This window comes from Fopius arisanus, unplaced genomic scaffold (assembly GCF_000806365.1).
Source record: "Fopius arisanus strain USDA-PBARC FA_bdor unplaced genomic scaffold, ASM80636v1 scaffold00023, whole genome shotgun sequence".
Taxonomy (NCBI): domain Eukaryota; kingdom Metazoa; phylum Arthropoda; class Insecta; order Hymenoptera; family Braconidae; genus Fopius; species Fopius arisanus.
In genome coordinates this window covers 834,685-855,797 of record NW_011887762.1, presented here as the reverse complement: position 1 = coordinate 855,797, position 21,113 = coordinate 834,685, and the positions used below count along the sequence as shown (strand labels likewise).

General features: G+C 40.9%; 1 protein-coding gene across 6 annotated transcripts in view; it reads right to left on the bottom strand.

Moving 5' to 3' along the window:
* LOC105264554 (LIM domain only protein 3) overlaps window positions 1-21,113 on the bottom strand; it is a 393,511-nt gene that overhangs the window by 279,925 nt on the left and 92,473 nt on the right. For 3 of the 6 annotated variants that reach the window (XM_011301494.1, XM_011301498.1, XM_011301500.1), the window contains exon 1: window positions 2,022-2,094. The exons of the other annotated variants lie outside the window; for them this stretch is intronic. In XM_011301494.1, coding sequence (XP_011299796.1) covers window positions 2,022-2,032 — 11 coding nt within the window. In that variant the 5' untranslated portion in view covers window positions 2,033-2,094. Of the gene's footprint in view, window positions 1-2,021; window positions 2,095-21,113 lie in introns of those variants that run through there. 6 annotated transcript variants of the gene reach the window in all.

Sequence of the window (21,113 nt, the reverse complement as noted above, 5' to 3'; positions counted from 1 at the left end):
ATTTTTTATAGTTTCACTTTTGTGACCTCTATTTTGTTTCATTTTATTCTCCTTCCAGTTGGGTTTGGTGCGCTAAATTAAATTATATTCGTTTTATTGTTCTATTATTAGTCTTATTCTAGACTTCTCATTTCAATTTAATAAAATAACTATCTATAAGATGATATGCACCAAGGGAGGAAAACAGGGTATTCCAATCCGCGTGTGTATTACCGACTGGAGGCGAAGGGTGGTAAATGCGCGGGTTTAAACGTCCTGTTTCCCTTTCTCGGTGCACGTTGTTTTTTCCGTCATCACTCGACGGTAACTCCAATTTTTCTTTGTAAATGACGGGAGGAATGTGGGTTATGTCATCCCAAAGACCCTCAAAAACAACAGAAATCTGAAAGATAGAATGGGCCCCTTTATTCCCGTCATTTGAGGAGTAAAATGGTACTTTCCGTGCATGTATGACAGAAATAATAATTATCTCATTTGTTGAAATTATGAGCCATTTCCAAATATTGTTTGCAATTATAAGATTGATTTCAACATTTCAGTGTCAAAATTCATACATACTAGATGTTATCAAAGTTCAGTAATTATTTCCATGAACATGCCCTTATGGAAAAAATACATATGCTAATATGGATGTCTGACATATTTGTAAAATATCGCATTTTTAGCTGCAATATATATGGGTATAATTAATGAATAATTTGCACAGACTGTGCTTATGAAACATTCTGGATATACTTGAATCAAGTATAAAATATGCTTACACTCCGTACATTAATATACTTATTTCGTTGTTGCTTCCATGATATCTTACAATTAATCTCCGGCAACATTTGAATGCGCACGATAGGAATTTTTTTAGGTAATGATGCTTGCAGTGTTTAAGGGAGGTGGAGACATTGGTATCTCCCCCTGGAATGGGCACATACTGAAATAGGGATGGTGTGCAGTCAGATTACGCTAAGCTATGCTCGTACGTGCCCGTACGGAAGTTCGCCATGCCGATCCCATGTATTGCGGAGGCTCACTCCACTCCCCACTGTCCCGTGTATACATGCAAAATATATTTATTGTTGTTTGTCCGGCGTATATAGTGGTGGCGGTGTAAAAAATCGCCACCGACGCCCCTCGAAGATGTGAAGCATAAATTCAAATGTCTACCCCACTCAGTCTTTTTTTCTCCGGTTGGCTTTTCCATGGGTTAAACTAAATGATAGTAGGGGTAGCTTAATCAATTTTACGAACTATTTTATCAGAGAAATAATTTATAAAAATTGAGAGAGTAACGATTTAATCAACACTCAGGAGAATATTGTAGGTTTTTGCCCTTCTGGTCAACTCATAAAAATGATGAGAATTGATTTTCTGATCTTGAAATTTTTTTTTTCGAATTAATGACTCACCCTGATCACTATCTCCTAGAACATTTCTACATCATGGTTGAAGACAAAGGATAACGATTTAATTAGCAAATAGGTTAGTGTTCGAAGCATATCGCTGAATGATTGAGAGATGACGACATTGTTGCATAGATTTGTTTCACTCACTGGGAGAAACCTCAAGACAAATTTCCAATCTCGCACTCCCCTCAATAGGAATTTGCATGATGCCGAAACTAGTTTCAGCATCGTACCCCTATCGTTTCACAAAATCAAGACGATACTGATTCATGGAAAAACCGAAAGATTGCGAGCCCACATCGCTTAAAGTCGGTACGCACACCGCGGCTGTTTTGAAAATTTTGAAAATAAAAAAGAATGGTGAGATGGAAATAGAAAATCTTGGAATTTTGCGCAGTCCACTTGAACTTTTTCGCTTTTACTAGAACTATTTACTGTTACCTTTTTTCTCGTCGCCACTGGAATATTGATTACTTCGACGATAATTTAGAAAAAAATTGCCATTTGTCTGTTTTTTCACGTAATTTTGGTAAGGGAGTGGAGTATTTGAGCATACTAGAACTAAGCTAGGAAGTGCACTTTCTTGTTTTTAGAGGTAAGAAAGCATGTTTAAATATTAATTACCTTAGCCGCATAAAGTACTGCCTGTCGAGCTTGCGCAGAGGTGCTAAGTGGCCATACTTTGAGCTTGAGAGGTCGTAAAATGGAGACAGAAAATAATCCAGAAAGAACGATTCAGTTCCTGGCATTAACGTCTAAATCGAAGAATCACTGAGGTCAGCCTCTGGATTCTCATTTTCGTGCGATTAATGGGTAAATGAGACTCGCCGATTGCCATCGATTCGCCAGTGGCAGAGTGGTAGACTTAGAACCAGTCGTCGTCAGTGATGCGGGTGACTAGAGAAGGGGGAACGATGGACAGACGACAAAGAGGCTGTGACTGCTGGGGAAACTTTTATCTTCACCCGGATTAATGGATGGATTAAAGTATTTGCGGATGGGTGAAGGTAGGCCGGCCAATTGGGATGGAGGTGTAGCAGAAGAAGGGGGATTAGTACTTGATTGGCTAATTTGTAAGTGTCCCCAGCAGAAACTGGAAGAGCGATCGATGCCTCGATTTTTGTTGAAATTAAAACGTTGAAGATTTTTCTCTAATTTTTTTTTTCAACTGCATTTTTAGTTGTACGAAGGAATAAGTCTCAAGTGGTGGTGTTTATTCCACTGTGAAGAGACACTAGGGGTTGAACTCGGCGAAGGGTTGGGGGGAGTAAGTTAATGTGCGGCAAGTGCACGCGGCTGACCACTCGCCTGATTTACATCGCACAAACCTTAGCCTTTAACCGGAACGACGGCTCCGAGTTGCTGGGAGGGAAAGTGAGAGGAAGAGGTAGACTATAGTGGTCAACTGAGGGATGTAGCGTGTGATCGAGCCACCGGTTCTCATTAAGCACGCGTATATACGGATGAGTGATCCTAGCCCCGGCTGTATGTGTATTGCTGATTAAGCAAATGTCAACAGTATATTCTTTAGATGTTTTCGGGTTGGATTGAATTCACAGTGAAAAAATGATATTAAAAGGTACGTGGAATTAATTCGATATTAGCTACTTTGATATATATCAATAGAGGGAATCAATCGAGTGGAAATTATGTTAGGCGACCCTGTGGTTTGACCATGACTTTATAAGGCGATGGTTTGTTTTAACTGATCAGGCAGAACTTGATGAGAAACTAATCAGTCTTCAATTTACTCAACCTAATTCGTACTACTCCCATAGGGTACTAATATGGTGAAATTACTTAGAGTTAGGTTCGTCCGTCTGCAATTATTTGGATCAAATTTCGATGAGATCAATCTGATCAGGAATGGAGTCATCCGCCTGCAACTATTCGGATCAGATTCTGATCACCTGACCTGAAATCGGAGTCCTTCCGCAATCATTAGGATCGTTTGGAGCAGGTGTGCCGGAACTAAATTATTTAATTATTAATATATTATTGTTATAATTATTAAGAGCATAATAGATAAAATTTTAATTGACTCAATCATTGGTTTTACACGCTGTTCTATATAGGCAAATTCAAGAGATTAAAAATAAGTTTTAAGGTTTATTGTACCGCGATAGTCTCTGCAAAAAATTTATCCGGTGTAAAACGGGACAGTTTAGAACACAATCATTTAACGGTAGATAGTCTCACTTAATTGATAGCAGTCTGTATGGATAGCTAAAGTATAACTATATATTTTCCATAATAACTATTTTCTACTATATAAATTTATGGATTTCCGATAATTATATCGCGTAAATCAAATCGATCTGTTTTTTTTCTGTATTGCCTCCCAAGATATATATTCCATGCGTTTTTTAATTTTTAAAAGTGTCGCGCCGCTGATTTAAAAAAAATTGTAATTGGCGAAACTCTATTTAAACCGCAAACAAAAAGGGCTCATTTTGTAACTAATTTGTTGAACTATTCACTATAAAATTTTTAACGAAAAATGTCGAACAAATATTCTACCCTGTAACAACTTTAAGTGAACAAATTTCCTAAGTACATAACAATATACAATTAAAACAAAGTTCAATTAACAATAATAGTGCTATAATCTAGTGGTTATTGGAAAAATTCCATTTTAATTTTCCATTTTTCCATTTTTCCATTGGATTTTTCCGAATCGAATTTGCAACAAACTAATATTATGAAAAAATCACGTAGATCCAATAGTTGATTTAATAATTGCAATAAACTGTTGAATAAATTCTTGTCGTTATTTAGAAAACTATTGGGCTTACAGCATTTTTCCATCAGATGATTTTTGTTTCAAATTCGATATATTAGTTTATACAGGATGTGTGAACTGTCCTCTTTTGTTTCATTGCCGAATCTGCATTTGCATCCCTGCAAGCGTCTGGGATAAGATGGCCGAGGCACTTTTATTGTGATACAAGTTGATCCGAACGATTTCGATCGACCCGTGAGCCATTGAAGGGCTCACTTGTCTTTCTCGGTCGCACTTGGTCCCTCAGTGCGGTTTTTCTCGAGCATCTTGATTAACGCTCTTTGAGTCCCGCAATGAGGTCTAAAATTGCAGGCCTTTATACACTGCAGGGTTTTCTCGCTGACAAGGGCAGCAAAATGGGCGTTCAAGGCTCCCTTGCTTTCACTGCCATTGACGGCGAGCCAGTCCACTTCTACGAGTTGTGCATCCGGCCTGCCCATCAGATCGATTGCTTACCGGGCGGACATGTCCTCGTCTTCCACCTGCACCACGACTCTGGGGCGCTTTGGCAGCTCCGCAGCATCGAGCCCCAGGAAAGACGTGTTCCCTATTTTGTTTTCGGGAAATAGGCTTTTAAGCCACGTCCCCGTTTCTTCATCGGAGCAGCCAAAAATTACCGCCCCTTCTCTTTCCCACATGTCCTCGAAGGTCGGGACAAGAGCTCGAAGGACAACTTGGTTCTCTTTGATAGGACTAGGATCTGGGACTTCACTAGTCCCTTCAGGCCCTTCATCTCCTCCGGCGAAATTTTCTAGCCCGGGTAGCCTTCTGGGACAAGAGCTAGTCGAACCATTTTTTGTCACGGTCTTAGGCGTAGATTGCTATTTTGTCTCTTTCCCGGCTGAGACATGCTGAGGCTCGACGTATCGTGGTCGGGGCATTGCGTTCCGTTCCAGGAATTTTTTCTGAATTCATAAAATTATTTTTCTCCATATGAATCCCAGGAGTTTCTAGGTGAAGCGGTTTCTAGGTGAACCGGGTAGAGCCTAGTATGCCCGGGGCTTGGCTAAATACCCCCGGAGGTCGCCTGGTATCCGGGGGGCACCGTTAACGCAGCACTCCCTACGCCACGCATTCATTGGTACAGTAGCTAGGGCCTTGGCTTGGAGAGTTGGTCGGCGATGGGGTTTTTGGGTGCGTACACACACAGCTTGTCACTAGTCCGTTGACTAGTCTTTTTCACCAGCCTTTCGACCGGCCCCGGGTATCTCTACCCGTGTCCCGTCGTGGGCTGGCTAATCCATCTGGCCGGCCTCCTATCCGCTACCTGGAGACGTGCCCGGTTGGCGACTCAACCTTGTTCTCTGCACTCTTTTATAGAGTTTAGAGAACCCGGGGATACGATAGTTTAGTCATAATATTAATTTTAATAAAATTTTTATTTATGTTATAGATATATGACTCAGATTATCCCTTGTGGATAGTGATGAGTTAGGCACTCAATAAACGAGCACTCCTTTTCCGTAAATAGTTACATGAGGTCAGTATCTACCCATATTTCACATATTTGAAAGATTCATCTTCATCGTCATTGAGCACAGGACGGCAGCCCTCACATTTTTTATGCGAGCGGTGCATCTTCCAAGGCAGGGCCTAGTCAACTCTTGTCGACAATTATCGAACAGTACGAGAACTGTTCGGTTGACTTTGGAGAAGCTAATGTTTTTCTATCACCCCTCGGGAACCATGCTTCATCGAGGGAGCGTAAGACAAACTTGGTGGAGACCAGCAGAAAAGGATTCGTATCGTATTGAGCGACATTTTTAATTCGGTTATCAATTCTATCGGACATTTTGGGGTCAGACTTGGTTTTCCCGAAAGGTGACAGAAATCTAGGCAGCCATACTTTTTTCAAATTTGCACAGTTGCGTATACAAATATACATTGTGACGTGGTATTTTACCAGTGCCAGTACTGTTATTTATTTTACCAGTACCAGTACTATCATTTATTTCACCGGTTACTGCTCCTCGACCGTTTCGCGTTATTTAATTGGCTTCGAACAGACGGGAAGTCACCTTCGATGGCGAGAGTCCTGAGAGAGAAAAAGAATTAGTTTAATTTTATTTTGTTATCTGTTTGCATTCAAATTACGCGCTACTTCGCCTGTTTTGAGGACAACTTCGAGGATCTCTAGGAAGCCGGGAGATGTCATTGAACTACAGATGTTATCTTTCTGAACTGATTTTCAACGTGGTCGTGGATGGAGCCTCAATGCAGTCAGCATGAACGCGAATGTGACGCAGTTTGCAAGACACGCGGTTGATTGAAGTTCAGCAAGAACATGAATAATGACTTGTGACGGAAGAGTTATTATTTCCAGAGACCAACGTTCAATGTAGAAAATGATTTTGTTTAGTTTGCTTGCGCTGAGAATTTATCATTATTTATTTTGGACAGTATAAACTAATTTAAAGAATTGTTAAATCAAAAGCGCAGCCTGCCAAGTTAATTGTACCTATCGCGGATACCTGAGTGATTGGGATTGATGAATAATTATGTCGTCACCGCTAATCGTATTTTCTCATTGTGTTCTCTACCTGTTGCATACGTTTACATGTTTGGCCAAAGTCAGTTTCCGTTTGGTGGGCACTGAGAGTATGTCTGTGGTGCATTTGAGAATTTTCGGACGCTGGAGAGACACCCTCCATAATTATCACGACGTTTGGGATTTTGTGTAACGATGTTTTGCCGGTATTTTGTTATTTTTCCTATTGCTCTGAGATTTATTGAAAACTATAATAAACTTCAGTAAAGTGGGGTTTCTACATTTTATTAAAAAACATGTGACAGGTCACAGCGGTCACGAAGTGCATACAGAGTAAGTATCAAGTATGAGCATGATTTTTACATCCGAACTATGAACATCTTTCCACCAGTTGGGGATTGTGTTTTACCCAATATCAATATCAACTTTTTAGGAGTCTCCAACAGCCACATCCACAGGGTGCTCCCGGATCATGCCAAGCACTGTTCGCTTTTAGGTTAGGGTTCACCAGGTGTGAACATATTGTTCATGCGACTTTTTTGCTTAATTTCAAGTTACGAAGTCATTATGACTTCGTCTAAACACGGACAGTTTGGTCGAGCCAGAAATTATCGTCATTTTAATGGAACGTATACCGGGAGAATGGCATTGCAAGCTGTGTTTTCTGAAGTTCTGACAGGTACTGCGGGTATAGAACGTTGTGGAGTGTGTAACGAGATTTTTCTCGTCACGGATTGAAATCCCCCTGAAAACAGAAAAGAACCGTGTTGTGTGGACGGTGGAGACAGAACAGCCATCGAGCGGAGACCGAACAGGCCTCGTATGAATGGCGTACAAGAATTCCCTCCGATGAGGGGCCAAAGGCATCGCGGTTTGAGTGGAAACTGCGAGCCCTGTCGGTCCTTAGGACATTGGTGGACTGTCGCTTGGTTGAAGTTTGCCAAGCATGTGATAGGGAGTATTTCGGCCGGTGTACGGGCCGTCCAACTGGGCAACTCCAATGCTCCTGCATCTCCCGTGAAATCGTATGTCTCGCTTCGGATCTTGGTACTAACGGATAAGAAGTAAACAGCGTCTGCGCAATAGAATATATTTCGATCGACTGAATTACAAATTCGCCACAGAGGCTAAACTGTCCCCGATGGACATACAATCACAGACTCTGTCTGTGTGCCAATGTAATTGTCACCGGTGCTTCCAACATCGGAGCCTGAGGTAACGAGTTTCGTGTTTCCGGAGTTTATCTGAACCTGGACGAAAAAGGTGGCGCGTGACCCGTGGGTCTGGAGTCGAAGGGACTTCTGTCGATCCGACATGCTCCCCCATTTTGAGTAGCCAGGGACGGTGGCTCGCGACGTTACGTGGTAACTGGTCAAGGGCGTGGGTGAACGTGCGGTGGGTGGGAAGATATCCACCTCGGTCAGATCAGCTTCTTGGCGTACCAGGTCTTGAGGGATCCCAACGAAGTCGCAGATGAGTATGACCTGGCCCCGAGTACCAATACCTGAGGGCAAGAGGACCACCCTGAAAGGCCTTTCCAGACCTCTCAGGGGAAGGGAGCATACATGACGGCACTCAGAGTTGCGGGTGATGGCGACATCCGGCCTGGAAAGGCCTGGAATGATTTGGGGTTCCTCTGGATGGATGGCCAGCAGTCCTCAAGTCCCTCAGGTAGCCGTACAAGCTCTGAGGGCCGGTTTCGGCAGACTTTCCGAGATTTCAGAGGCATGGACATTGATCGTAAGGGACCATTTTTATGGGCGAAATACCCGGGATAATGCTTCTACCAGTAACTGTGGAGAGAATTTCAGTTTCAGATAGAAATCAGGTACGCAGAAAGAGGCCGAGGAACACTACCAGGTATGTCAGTCATCAAAATAGCCCTGGTCATCGTTTCAGGGCCTAAATAGGAATTGACAAACGTACTATGCATTATGGTGTCAATGGTCGGTTGAATGTGGCCATAAAGGCGGTGACGAGTCACAGTGACTACCCAGACATAGGAAAGCAGGATCTTGTCAAAATGATGGGCGGTATTTTATTACCGAGCGGCATGAGAGAGTACAACTGTGACAAGGGGAAGAAGTCTAAAATAGGTACTTCTGAAATTTGAGCCTGAGGTTCGAGTGGACGTCAGATTAAACTCATCGGTCAAAGTCCGAAGGTCTAAACAAAGAAGTTAACTGGTGGCGAAAGGAACCTAACGATCTAACTCGAGGATCACACCTGAAGGTGTGAACACAAAACTGAACACAGAACCAACCAAGGGACTAAACGAGCTTAACCATCGAAGCCGAGGCCTAACTGCAAACCGAGGGCTAAACGAGACCAGTAACTTCTTGTTTAAGCCTCCTGTTCAAGTCTCTTGTTTAGCGCTTTGTGGGCTGATTTAAAAATATTATGGCATCATGATAATGCTTATCCCGCAAAAAAGAAAAATTAGAGAATTGAATGGAAATTGTTGAACGCATTATTCGATTCATATAAAAGCTGTGTGCGAATAATTTATCAAGTGGCTAATTCTATGCGCGGTGGAATGGGGCATCGGTAATTTCCATGAATTTCTCACGTTATCAATCAGTTAACAACATAGGAAACGCGCTGGAACTGCCAAAGCCCTATTCAACCGCGTCTATAATTAGTAACTTAAAAAATGATTTGCGTCGTTACTCCTCTCGTGTAGGTCTTGAAATTTTATGAAAATCGAATAATATGTTCAGCAATTTTTACTGAATGTTCTACTTTTATTTTTTTTAGTATTGTCGCTCACCATAATATCTTTAAGCTGGAATTATGTTTCGCCGTTATACTTATGCTGTACACGAGAACGACCGCGCGCTACAGCGCGCTGTAATTATAAAGATGGTGATTAAAAACTGTTAATTTAAATGAGTTCCAAATTCAAATTAGTCGCCTCCGATAACTGAGCCAATGAGGAATAAGCGTGACAAAGTTTCGAGATATCGATAGTCTCGATGTTTGTCCTTCTTAGAATAGGACTCGAACATAACTGTATAAATTCCAGATATGAAAAATGATGAAATTCATGGTCAAATAAATATTCTTCAGTCCTAAAGAAATGAATCACATTCCAGGACTCCATTAAAACGCCTTTATCTATCCATCTTTCTGTTTGAGATTTTTAGGCTTGTCTCTTACGGGATGAGCGGTACGTTTGATTACTATATTAGGAAAGAATAACGAAAAAAGAATCACCATAAAACTTCTATTTGGTGGATACCATCGATTGATAATCCTCTTGTCTAATTTTTTCTTAAGATCATTCAATTTTTACTAATGAAATTGGTAATTGGCTTCTGAATGGACTCGGCAGAATTCGAATTGAAAGAAAATTATAAGTAGTCAATTTTCATCCATCTAGTAAGAACCATTCAATTGTTACCGAGAAATAATGAATATTTTCGCGATTCTTTGAGGTATTTTTTGTAGATTTGAACCTCAAGGAAAACATTGTCACTATGAAAATTATATCGATTTTTCCACTATGTATTAAATACTTTGAGTATTTCCATAATTTTTGAAATTCTAATATTTCAATATGAATTTCACTTAAAACATACATTTTCCGAATAATTTCACCCCATGACCGCATATTTTATTCCTGCAAGTGTCATCGGCTAAGGTTACTGGATCGCAATATCAAGAGATGTCCAAGTAGGGACTTTGACTCTCGTCTTATGTGGCTTAAGGCCTGGAGCTCCGAGCGCTAGTGCCTTGAGCTCGCGATCGTATTCTACTGTCTCCAGAGTCTCTAGAACTTCCTCAAAGCTCTCTAGAACTCTCAACTTGCTGAGCTAAATAGTCTCATGGTTAAGTTCCATTGTTATTTTCTTGGTATCTCTAATACCATGTCAGTCATATAGCTTATCATACATAGAACTAGACTTCTATTGAACCCTGGGTCTGGTGATAACAATTTTCCTCGTTCTCATCAGCCACCGTTGTCTTTCGTATTAAACATATCTTATTCCGAAAAACCGACGTATTGTTTAATTCCGATACGTCACACCCCACGTAGAAGGAAACAGGTTCCTTCGAATATCTTTAAAAATCTTAGGAAGAATCTTTGAAAGAACAACATTCTTCAGAAGACGAAATCCTTCAGAGATATCTTCAAGAATGAAGGACAATTAGAGGGGATTAGATGTTGCTTCAAAAACAATTGTGTCTTACGCACTCAAAAAATAACTAATAAGGGTAGATGGTGGAACAATACGCTAGCAAACCTGCGGGGTCAGCTGATAAAAGCGTGGAGCAAGTTAAAAAACTCTCGCGATATCATACACAAGAGGAAAACAGTGGCAGGGGTCTCCAGAGAAAGTACAACAAAGCACTAGCAAAAGCTAGAAACGGTGGGCACTCTTAGGAGGGCGGGGAAGCGCTAATCTAGGCTGCCTGATCAAACCGGATGACAGCTACACCTGGATCGCGGAAGAGATACTGGAACTACTGTTGATTGAACATTTTGCTGGCTTCACTAGACAAGACGGTGCACAACTAGCTCCTAATACAAGAGGAGGGCAACATAAACCGCGCGACTGGGCTCTAGCAGTTGAAATCGTGTATCCACAAGGGACAGAATGGGCAATCAATTCCTTCGAATTCCTAAATGCATTTGCTCAGTGCTTTTGCAAAAGAGAATCAAGACCATCTTGGAACCACTCACAAAAATTCTCAGACCCAGCGTGGCCTTGAGAACTGTACCAAAGGTCTAGGGAGAATTAAAAATTGTGTTCCTACCCAAGCCTGGGCAAAATGGCTACGTTCAGCCAAGCGACTTCCGACCCATCCGTCTAACCTCCTTCGTACTTAGAACGCTGGAAAGACTGGTGGATAAATATATAAAAAGCTCATTGTTAATAGACCGACCACTGTCCGCATCGCAGTATGCCTACAGAGAGGGAAAGTCCACAGAGAGCACCCTGCACCATCTTGTGGTAAAAGTCGGAGAGGAAATACAGGAGAAAGGCTACGCAATGAGAATCTTTCTCGACATCGAAGGAGCGTTTGTCGGCACCAAATACGATCTCATAATCAAAGCCATGTCAAGGAGGAGCTACCCACAGACTATCACTAACTGGACGCGAAACATGTCGATGAGCAGGTCACTGACCGCAGCTTACAATGGAGGGAAAGTAGAAGGTGTAATGTCCGCACAAGTTGGATCGGATTTTAGAGAGAAATAAGTAATGATCTCCGTAATATAATGGATAATAAAACGTATATTATCGGACAGGTGTTACTGGTCAGCCATATTGTGGAAAAGGCCTCGTCCAGTCGGTACAGTAGACTTAACTGAACTTTTAAACACCACAGAAGGCTGCCCTGTAAGAGGATGACCAGAGGCCGGGGTTTTGTTCCCACTCCTGTGGTGCCTAGTGGTGGATGAGACTTTAGAAAAACTGAGGGAACAGGGTCTCCTGGTATATGGCTATGTCGATGACGTGGCCATTATTGCAAGGGGAAGTTCCTACACACGTTACTGACCAGCCAAAGCCGTGATGAGACTGCAATGTTTGGGAACTACCTTCCCCAAGAGCGATCAGATCAGGGATCGGAAAGGTTCCGATTTCCTAAAGCTGACTACAAAAGTCGGGCTGGAAATTTAATCTGCAACCCAATCCAGGTGGAGCTATAATAACTTAAGCTGAAGTTCGGTGGCCACAGTTAGTCCGCCCATCTGCGACTTTTAACCTTAACCGTAATCTTATCCGTAGACAATTTTTTGGGAAGATGTTCGGAGAACAATTTTTCTTTTGGAGATCTTCACAAAATAATTTATCTCCACAATGTTCAGAAGAGGTTTTGTTTCCAACTTTTTTTACCCTTCAAATTTTAACTCAACCAGAGGCCCAGTAGTGATTCAACTAGCAGGCGGTCGCAGGTTCGAGTCCCAGTACGGGGTTTTTACCCATTCGCATTCACTCACAACCTGAATTCACTTTCAGGTTGAGTTCTAATTTCGCAGTGTTTTGTCGCAAGATCGATAATTATCTTTCCTCTCCACAGATACCACTATTCATAAATCTCACTAGGAGAGATGGGCCTTATCGGAGGAGGAAATAAATCATGTAAGTAATTATGCTGGTAGATTGAGTAAATTTTTTAGGCCGGGTTTGCTTTATGTGATGATAAAACGATTGGACGATGCGTTGCTGCATACCAAATTCCCTTCCGTTCATCATGTTCGGTTCTGCATGGAGTTTATTTTTGCTCTCACACACACGTACAACCAAGAACACTCGCTTATCTCACAGTCTCGGCCTTACCTGTCTCACACGTCTTGACCGACTCATCCGAATGAGTGATGGCCTTTCACCCTTGACACTGAAGGAGCCACTTACCGGATAACACTCATCGGCCCGCGCTAATTTCCTTGATTTGAGGCATGTGACCCCCAATTAAGGGCACCTGCCACCTTGTGAGCGATATAAAACCAGTCGTGTCTCATTTGAGGATGCACGGTGTTGAGCTAGTCATATATCTCGATGACATTTTTATTGTGGGACAATCATACCATAATTGTGAATTTTTGGTCCAAAATACTTTAAATCTACTTTTTAAACTTGTTTTTTGATTTAATGCTACCAAGTGCTCACTCGTACCGAGCAGATAATGTGAATTTTGGGAGTTCATCCTCAAGTCTGAAAGAATGCAAATTTTATTGCCTTTTGCGAAAAGAATAGAAGCAAGAAAATCGATTAACAGATTTCTTTCGAGATCTTTTTGGCGAATTCGGGAATTATCTCCATTTATTGGAAGCTTAGGATCTTATTGTTATGCTTTTCGGTACGGTTGGGTTCACCGTAGGATTTTGCGAGCGAAACGTTTCTAGCACTCGAGAGATCAAGCAATAACTTTGAGGCGAAGATGCAATTATCCACAGACCGGAATAAAAATCTTATGTGATGGTTATAAAATGTAGATTAACTTGACTTGATAACCCTATCAATAATTTTAAATACGAATCAGAAATCCACTCTGATGCTTCGCGTTCCGGATGGGGCGCTTGTGTTAATAAACGAATAACACACGGGTTCTGGAGTCTTGAAGAACAGGGTTATCATATAAGTAACCTAGAATTGCTCTCAGCCTTTTTGGTTCTGAAATATTTTGCAAAGGATAGTAAAAATTGCAATATTCTCTTGCACATTGACACCAGCAGTGTTATCTCTTACATAAATCGTATGGGAGGCATCGAAATACTGAACCTGAGCAAGTTAGCGAAATTGCTGTGGCAGTGGAGTGAAACGCGTAATCTCTGGATATTCGCCTCGTATATGAACTCAACTGACAACAGCGTTGGTAAGCGTGTCAAGACACTTACAACCGAAGACAGAGTTCAGTCTTTCTCCTTATGCCTTCAATCAAATTGATCGACCCTTCGGTTACGCCAAACTATATTTATTCGCCCCAAGGTCAAGTACGAAGTGTAAGAAATTTGTGGCATGGCAAAATCATCATGAATCAATTGCAATAGACGCATCCACAATCAATTGGTCTCACTCCTTCTTCTATGCCTTCCCAGCCTTTTCTATCATATCGAGAGGTCTAAAGAAAATACGAATTGACAGAGCCAGAGGTATTGTTGTGGTTCCTTCACGGCATTATCAGTCCTAGTACCCCCCCTTCAAAAAAATGTTGGATTCAGACCCAATCTTCTTTCGGCCCAACATTAGTCTAACCAATTCATCGACGATAGTGGGGCGCGGTTAAACCGAGAGAGTGCCGCGCGTTTTTTTTTTCAAATTGAAAAAGCCTTACCGCCTAAAAATTCGAACAAATTTTCACCAATTCAACGTGTAAAATCCTCCGTTGTATCGGGGATAATTGTTCAATCATGATAGTGCTATAAATTCATTATTTATTGGTTACCTTAATAGTGAATAATTATTTTATAAAAAAATTGAAAAAAAATACAAGATATCAGTTTTTTTAATTCTATCAATAAATTCTGAATGTAAGGTTAATTTGATAAATTTTACCCACTCTTGGCCAGATCACACATTTCCTAATCTGTGAAGATTTTTCAATTACCTTTACTTACAAAAATTACGAAATCTATTCACCAGTGTTTGTTAATTCATTTGCTGGCCCAATATTCGAATCCGAGTAATTTATCCAACGGAATTTTATGCGGAAGTTGATATAGAAACAAATAATCAATTGATATTTTTTAATAATGCAAAATACAGCAAGAAATATATTCATATTGTTCGTTCGAAAATTCAAATTTTTGCGCGTTGACTGAGCTAACGATATCCGCACTCTGACCCAAGTATTGTGGTCTCGCCCCTCCGACTACCTGCACAATACAATAGGACCCATTCTTCTATAGTCGTTGGCTTAATTGAGGTTGGGAGCTAAGTGAGCCCATTGAGCGCACTTTGCCCATGCCTGCTTTAAACAAATGACACGGTACCAGACCATCGATGGGGAGTGGAGTTAGAAAATTTTTTAAGGACTTTTGACTTGTGACACTATCTGTACAAATAAGGGTACTACTAGTGATCATGCGGAGGAGGCGCTTCATAGAATTATGATGGAACATTTAGGTAAGTTTGTGTGATTATTAGATTTTATGACATTCCACGTAATTATTTTACCCTAAACATTGAACATCTACGAAACTCATCCCCCAATTACGTTTATTTTTAATACCATCTGTTATAGGAAGGACCTGTCCGAAATTTAAGTTGATAGCAGGCTTTTGGTGAAAACAAAAATTTTTCGCAAAAATAGAAAAGTGACATTCACTGTGATTTTTTAAAGGATTTACTTTTTGAGTGATTGCAATATATCCAATCATAACAAAAAAAGATGCAAGAGGAAAAAACTAAATACCTAACTTAGTTTTGGAGATAATTTGAGAAAAAAATTTGTAAACAGATCACGATTTCTCAAAAACGGTTTGACGGTTTAGCTGAATCTAGGTCTAGAGTTATCCTGAACTGTTACCTAGTATAATTTTTTCGAATTTATGTGACCCATCTATATCGTCTCTTAACTAAAAAATCACTTCTGATTAGAAGGTTACACGCTGTTACACACTCGAGCTATCCTATCTTACTTACGAACGGAAGCACTGTTTTCTTCTAATTTATAAAAAAATCTCCAAAAAATGGCGCGACAATGTGCGACATACATACATACACTTTTAGAAAATACTATATCTTGACGTTTCATGACTACATTATTTCCAAGTCAAATTAAGAGATTGAAAAAATGACCGATCAGAAGGCTTCCATTCGTTAACAAAAAAATATGCGCGGAACTAAAGCCGGAACGAAAGTCATGGAACGATCCGGTTCGAAATGAAACTCGGATTGAAAATCTTGGAGCGTTCCAGCTTCGAATGAAACCCGGAACGATACTTGTGGACTGTTTCTTGTTTAGGACGTAAGTCGGAACGAATAGTATGAAGCGGTAGAGCTCGGAGTTAAAGTAATAAAAAATGTCTCGTTTAACACTATATTCTTACAAAGCGGCTTTAAAGCAGGCATATAAAACTATTGGAGAAAAGAGGAAATTTTATTGACATTTAAGGGCCAATATTCAAATGGTTTTTCTTCTACAAATGACATCATATATTACTCTCCTCCAAATTCAACAATACATTTACTGAAATTTTCCAGTTTTCCATTGACTCTCCAGGAGAAGTGAGACGGAAATTTAAAGTTCTGTTCAATTTTTCTCTTAGATTTTGGATTTTGAAAGAGAGGAAGTTCTGAAATTTCGCTGCAATTGGTACATGGTTTCACCATTTCCAGAATTGGGCATTAAAATTTAGGCAAACATTTTTAGTACTTCGGGACCAATAATTTATAGAAATTTTCCGGCTTTCGGCAAGATTCGAAGAAAAAATTAATTTTACGGATAAATCCATCTAAAGCTATTTGATTTGTCGGAAAATTAGGAAATACTGGCAATTTAAAAAATTTCACGGAATTTTTTGGTTTTCTGGATAGAAAAATAAGTGATTTCTCGTGATCCAATAACTTTAGTATAATATTTTTTTCATGATTGTTTTCATGAAAGTTTTCATGATTTTCTGTATAGAAATTACTGTTCCGTCGAGGTAAAAAATATTAACCTTATCTGAAATATCTTAATCTCTACACCACGCGGGTTTGAGATACATTTCCGTAAACAGTAAACAATTATCTGCTCTAATTCTAAGACACGTATTGAGACGTATTTGCACGAGATTTAGGAAGAAAATATGAATACCCAATGAAATTGTCTCCGCAATTAACTGTACGATTTTTCTTTTCACTGCATTTTTAATATTTTTTTCGAATCAACAAATTATCTCACAGCGATTCGATTTCGTGAAAATGGTATTGTTCTTGAGAATATCTCGAAGACGATGCAGTTAATCGACAGATAAAAAATGATGATTCAAGTGCTTAATGTGAATTCATGTACTTTCTGAATGAGATATTATTAGGGTATTTTCCCGCGATATTTCACGCAACAAAACTGATCCTTATGACTCCAGGCCTCTATAAGAATCAGACGCTTTCGGAAGGTCAAAACAAAACCGGCCTTCGGGGCCTTTCCAGCTCCTCAAAGGACTAGCCTCAAAGTGATTGCGGTAGAGTGGGAATGGTCCACGCCGAAAAAACACATTCCTTCCGGCCTTTCCAGGTCGGACGTCACCATCATTCGCGACCTTAGGCACGATTACTCGCACTTTCGTTCCTCGAGAGATCTTTTCAGGCCTTTTGGGGCAGTCCTCCTGCCTTCGGCTGTTTCGAACCTCTTGCAAATATACTTGCCTGTGACTCTACCGAGATCCCACAGGACCTGGGACACTGAGAGGCTGATCCGACTAAAATGGATATCTTCCCATTCACCTCACGATCACACTTACAACCGCCAGTTACGGCATACCGTCGCAAGCGACTGTCTCAGGCAACTCAAAATAGCGACGCATGTCGGATCGACCGAAGCCCCTTCGAGTGCAGACTCACGGGCCATACGTCCTTCATTCCGTTATTCTGTTATTGGCAAGGCAGATGCACTCCAGAGACAAACTCGTCACTACATGCTCCGTAGCGAGACATGAGATTTCACAGGAGATGGAGGAGACATGAGATTTCATGAGATGCTCGCCCCCGCGATTTTTACCACTCAGACATAGAAGTGACCCTCCTGTGCTAAGCTTATTCAGCCGTGCGGGCTTTCCAGCTGGCGATTGACCTGGCGGCCACTCTAATCGAGAGCTTGTGCGCGACTGCCCGAAATCTCTTACGACCTTTTCCCTCTAGTCTGGGTATCTCGGCGGCAGCACGGTCATTTCGTTACCCGTGCTACGGCAAATCAACCCAACCCGGGACAAAAATCCTCTCACCTGAACATTGGTCGATAGTCTAAATTGGTACGCGTATTGGGATTCCCCAGTTGGACGACTTGTACGTCGACCCCAATACTCCCTATCCCATGCTGGGCAAACTCCAACTAAGCAGCAGCCTACTAACGTCCTCAGGTCCGACAAACGTCACGGTTTCTACCCAAAGCGCTATACCTTTAGCCCCTCATCGGAGGAAAGTCTTGCATACCGTCTATCCGACGGATTTTCCCCCTCCGCTTAATGGCTTTTCCATTTCCACTGTCCACCCAACTGGTTTTTCTTCTACAAAGTTTGAAAGGGATTTTAACCCATGACGAAAAAAATCTCGTTACATCTGATGGACGGAATCGGCAAAAGTCTATTCACACACTGAGAAAGAAAAATTCTTTTGTCAAATAAATTTTCTTCCCATCAATAAATCTAGTAATTACTGTATCAATAATCCCATAAGGTTTACTAATGTCAAATGTGTTTTTTTGTGGTTAGTAAATATTCTTGGTGGAATAATTTTTTTCTTTTGAGTGCATCGAATCTTACAAATATCTGTAAAATATAGAGGTTTGAGACGATTTTTCATCGGGACATGTTCGAGTTGAACTACGAATTGAGGGCGGTCGGGCGTCGGAAAGTAAAAACTTTGAAGTGGGTGAAGTTTGAAAAGGATGAGCCCGAGCCTTGAGTTTCAAGACAAACCGTTTTATTGGGTCAGAGTCCTATATGCAACGTAATTTACACTTTATACCAAAAGTGGGCAACCACAGCTGTAGGAGCAATTCCTGCTCCCTCCCAGGTGGGAATTTCCAGGCTTTTACAAGCAGCCCAAGCTCGGCTCAGCCTTGTTTTATGAGCCATCACCGCTGTCCCCATCCCGTATCCAAGCCTGGTATTCGAGCCTAGATAATGAGAAAATGTAATGGTTTCATTGAAGCCTGGTAGCCCGTTTTCGATGAAACTGGTTCTAGGACTAGCTCCCAAGGCTTGGCCATTGAAGCCTGGGCCATCCTGCAGCCAAAGCTGGCACCTAAGCCTGGATGATGACAAGATGCCAAAACTCTCTCGAAGTCTGGTAGCTAGACTTGAACCCAGCCGTTTACAAGACTGGCTTACAAGGCTTGGTCAACACGGCTGGGCGTATCCCCCATCCAAGACTGGTCTCCAAGTCTAGATAATGCTGAGATCTAATCCTTTCATTAAACCCTGGTAGCCAGGCCTAGATCAATTCATTTCTAGAACTAACTTCCGAAGCCTGGCAATCAACCTTCGGCCATGCTGAATGGAAGCCTGGTACCCAACCCTTCACAAGATTAGATTCAAATCGATAAATTCTCGAGCTCAATTGTCGATAATAATTATTGTGTCAATCTCAAAAAAAAAGATGGAAATTTATCTATTACATATCGTTTTACGTACACAGTTCATGTATGAAGGACAATTCCTACTGTCCCATTTCCCTGAATAAGGTCGTATAACCTCAACCTCCATGCCTGTCAATCACACAGAACCATGGCACCGAATGTATACAGTAGTCGCAAATCGACTGAAAGAGTAAAGAAACATCGTTTATTCAGAAAATTCAAAGAGTCTTATATGTGTGGTGATTTTGATGTCAGTGGTGATGAAGTATTAGATGGAGAATTAGGTAGGGACGATGACTGGATAGATATGACTGAATATGACCTCAACAACGATGTGAATCAACAGCTACCAGATTTGAGTGATAATTTTCAATTGAATGATGGTGATGACATTTTTTTTTGATAACTTGTCATCTCATAGTGGAGAGGATGAGATAAATATTACAAATGAAAATGAACATGAAGATGAACCCCCAATTATTGAGTATCCTGAGGAAGCACCCGTTGAGCCCCTTAGTTTGGAAAGAATATTACCTCAATGGGCAATGAATAACATAGGATGCATCAAATTGAAAACTGTTACGAAAAATCTACAAATTTTCAAGAATCTAGGATATTCAAATCTGCCATCGACAGGTCATAAATTACTAGGTTTCAGACACAAAATAAAAACCAAGAACCTAATCACTGCCAAGAATCGAATAGGCCAATATATTTATCGGGGTATCACTAATGGATTATACAAACGAATAGTTCCAGATGTCTTTACCGAGGAGAAGATTCGTGTGGCCGTCCATGTAGATGGAATAGAAAAGTATCATCATTCAAAAGGTGAAATGTGGCCGATTGCCATGAAAATTCTACAGCCTCAATGTCATTCAACACCGTTTATTGTTGCTCTATTTTATGGCAAATCTAAGCCGAAGAATGTTATTGAATACTGCAAAGATTTTGTTGATGAATCGACAAAATTAATAAATGAAGGTGTTGTGATTCATGGCAAAAAAATATGAATTTGAGGTAGGAACTATTTCCGCAGATACCTCAGCGAGAGCATTTCTAAAATGCGTAAAAAGTGCAACTGGATTTTATGCATGCGAAAGATGTGCTGCGAAAGGCCAAACAGTAAATAAAAGACGTATATATCCAGATATGACATGCCATCTACTTCCTCAAGAGTCATTTGAAGAGCAAAGTCAACCCGAACACCACCTCCAAGATGTGATTACAATGGAGCCACTTATATCACCATTAACAAAAATCCCACAGTTTGATCCAGTGAGGGAAGTTTCTTTGGATATTATGCATTTGTTGTTCCTCAATGCAGTGAAAATCTTGGGTGAAAAATGGATCATTCGAAAGAAGCATATGCACTGTAACGTGGTATTTCACCCATCACTGGTTCTCGACCGTTTCGCGATTCTGAAGACGTCCACCAGACGGGAAGTCATTTTCAATGGGGAGAGTTTTTGAGAAGAAAAAAAAAATGTTTTGACTGATTTTATTTTGTTTTATTTTGATTTAAAATCACGCACCACCGCGTTTCAATCCGAGGACATTGCCAAGGATCCCTGGACGCCGAGAGATGTCATCGAACTCCGATTTTCTGATGATAACTGGATTTTCGATGTGGCCGATAATGGAGCCACAATCCAGCTATCAATTGCCACGGAAGTGACGTATCACCAGAGCACGAGGTTTCGCAAATAACGGA